At 55.7% G+C, this 2,500-nt stretch overlaps 1 protein-coding gene across 3 annotated transcripts in view; it reads right to left on the bottom strand.

Moving 5' to 3' along the window:
* heatr1 (HEAT repeat containing 1) overlaps positions 1–2,500 on the bottom strand; it is a 26,250-nt gene that overhangs the window by 11,592 nt on the left and 12,158 nt on the right. For all 3 annotated transcript variants that reach the window (XM_083932985.1, XM_083932986.1, XM_083932984.1), the window contains exons 17-23: positions 2,482–2,500; positions 2,149–2,320; positions 1,916–2,064; positions 1,638–1,830; positions 1,359–1,531; positions 773–934; positions 424–666 (exon numbers count right to left, since the gene is read on the bottom strand). The exon at positions 2,482–2,500 is cut by the window's right edge and continues 182 nt beyond it. In XM_083932985.1, coding sequence (XP_083789111.1) covers positions 424–666; positions 773–934; positions 1,359–1,531; positions 1,638–1,830; positions 1,916–2,064; positions 2,149–2,320; positions 2,482–2,500 — 1,111 coding nt within the window. The remainder of the gene's footprint in view (positions 1–423; positions 667–772; positions 935–1,358; positions 1,532–1,637; positions 1,831–1,915; positions 2,065–2,148; positions 2,321–2,481) is intronic.

A 2,500-nucleotide genomic window follows, 5' to 3' on the forward strand; every position in this document is an offset into this window, starting at 1 on the left:
GATATAATCCCTGATCTCACTCTGATATAATCCCTGGTTTCACTCTGATAGAATCCCTGATTTCACTCTGACATAATCCCTGATTTCACTCTGGTATAATCCCAGGTTTCACTCTGATATAATCCCTGGTTTCACTCTGATATAATCCCTGGTTACACTCTGGTATAATCCCTGGTTACACTCTGGTATAATCCCTGGTTTCACTCTGATATAATCCCTGGTTTCACTGTGATATAATCCCTGGTTTCACTGTGATATAATCCCTGGTTTCACTCTGATATAATCCCTGGTTTCACTCTGATATAATCCCTGATATAATCCCTGGTTTCACTCTGGTATAATCCCTGGTTTTACTCAGGTATAATCCCTGGTTTCACTCTGGTATAATCCCAGTTTTTGACCCTGGTTCGAGGTCATCCTGACCTGTTCCAGGGCGATAATCTGGCAGCTGGGGACGTCGGGGTAGTGCTGGGTGGAGGTCCTCAGAGCTCTTATAAACAGGTCCAGACAGTTCTGGTCCCGGGCCAGCAGGGGGGCCGACGCCTCGTTGTACTTCCCCAGGACGAGGTGCATGAGCTGGGCCTCGCCCCGCAGCAGCGTGGGGCCGTCGGGGCCGCTCTGCTCCAGGAGGCGATCCAGAACAGGAAGCATGTCGGACAGGACGGCCTGAGAGAGAGGGACCAGATCCACGTGAGCACAGGGCGCCAGTTTGTGGATGAGAGTGAAGCGTTCAGGTGTGTTCAGGTGCGTTCGGGTGTGTTCCCGCTCTCACCTGTCCGTTGACGCGGCTCAGCGCTCGCAGCAGAGCGCAGGCGCTGTAGGACGGGCAGCAGGACGCCTGAACGCTCCGCAGCAGCTGCTCCAACGACGACTGCAGCTTCTGCTGCGACTTCCCTCTGACGGACACACACTCCTCATGGAGCACGCCGAGCGCCTGCAGCGTGCACACACACACACACACACACACACAGGCACACACACACACACGCACACACAGACACACACACACGCACACAGACACACACACAGGCACACACACACACACACACACACACACACACACACACACACACACACACACACAGACACACACACAGGCACACACAGACACAGACACACACAGACAAACACACACAGGCACACACACACACACACACACACACACACACACAGGCACACGCACACAGACACACACACACACACATTTAATTGTCTTTATCATTGTTTGATTGTAATGTTTTGCTTTTATGAGTCATGCTTCAAAAAATTAAGCTTTTTATGATTTTTAATGAGAGATAAACTCTGGTGTGTGTGTGTGTGTGTGTGTGTGTGTGTGTGTGTGTGTGTGTCGCTCTCACCTGGCTCAGGTACGACGGGTCGGCGAGGACTTCCTCTGCGGTCTTCAGAAGCTTTTCTGTGATTGGCTGGAAGGGAGAAGTGTCGGCTCCTGAGAGGTTCTGCAGGGCGCCGAGCGCCGCCCGCCGGACCTCTCGAACCGGCGAGGTGAGACAGCAGAGCAGGGACGGGACCACTGAGGGGCACACAGTCACATGGTCACCCTGTTAGCTTAGCATGTTAGCACATTAGCATGTTAGCACGCTGTCAACCCCAGAACGCTGCTTTAATAAGTTCCTCACCGGGTGAGTCGGCCGCGACCAGCTCCTGCAGCGCGGCGGGCGGCTGGGCGCTCAGCAGAGCTCCGCCCACATACAGAGCCTGAGTCTGCAGGACGGCGCCCACCTTCACGTCCAGCTGGTCTCCGTGGTTACTGCCGTATCCCCACAGCACGCACAGGAAGCGGAAGAGCGCCGGCGTCTCACACAGGTGAACCTGTTGGAGCAGAGCGGGCGGAGTTACCTTCAAACTAACGCCACGAGCCGCACGTGTGATCGGTCCACAGGAAGTGACCTCATACCTGGATGAGCAGCTTCATTAAGTCTCTGAAGCGGCCGGCTGCCGGGCCCTCGCCGGCGCCGTTGATGATGACGCTGAAGAGGCGGCAGGTGAGCCCCAGGTAACAGCAGGTGTTGGTGTCCAGCTTCTCCGGGTTCCACCACACGTCACCTGCAGACGCAGACACACAACGCGCTCAGCGGCGACCCTTCGACCCCGGTTTGACCCCGAGGCCACGCCTCCAGGACGACTCACCTTTGAAGGAGGCGTCGGGACACCTGAGGGACGAGATGAAGTCTCCGAGCAGCGAGACGAGGACGAAGCTGAACTCTGCGTGCAGGCGATCGTCTGAGCGCTGCGCACACGTGCTCAGGTACAGAGTCAGCGCCGCAGCGAAGGAGGAGGGGGCGGCGCCGCGCTCCACGTCCTGTTCAGACACAACCACATCAGCGTCACGTGCATCAGGTTAGGGAGGACAGAAGCTTCATGTGTTTAAATCTGTTAAACAAGTGAATTCTTCTCTCGTTAACATCAGATTTCTTAATTTAAGGATCCGTAGAATCCCTGATCACGTGTGTCTCGTCTGACCTGAGCGGCGGCGGCGTCC

The sequence above is a fragment of the Echiichthys vipera genome (assembly GCF_963691815.1).
Source record: "Echiichthys vipera genome assembly, chromosome: 18".
Taxonomy (NCBI): domain Eukaryota; kingdom Metazoa; phylum Chordata; class Actinopteri; order Perciformes; family Trachinidae; genus Echiichthys; species Echiichthys vipera.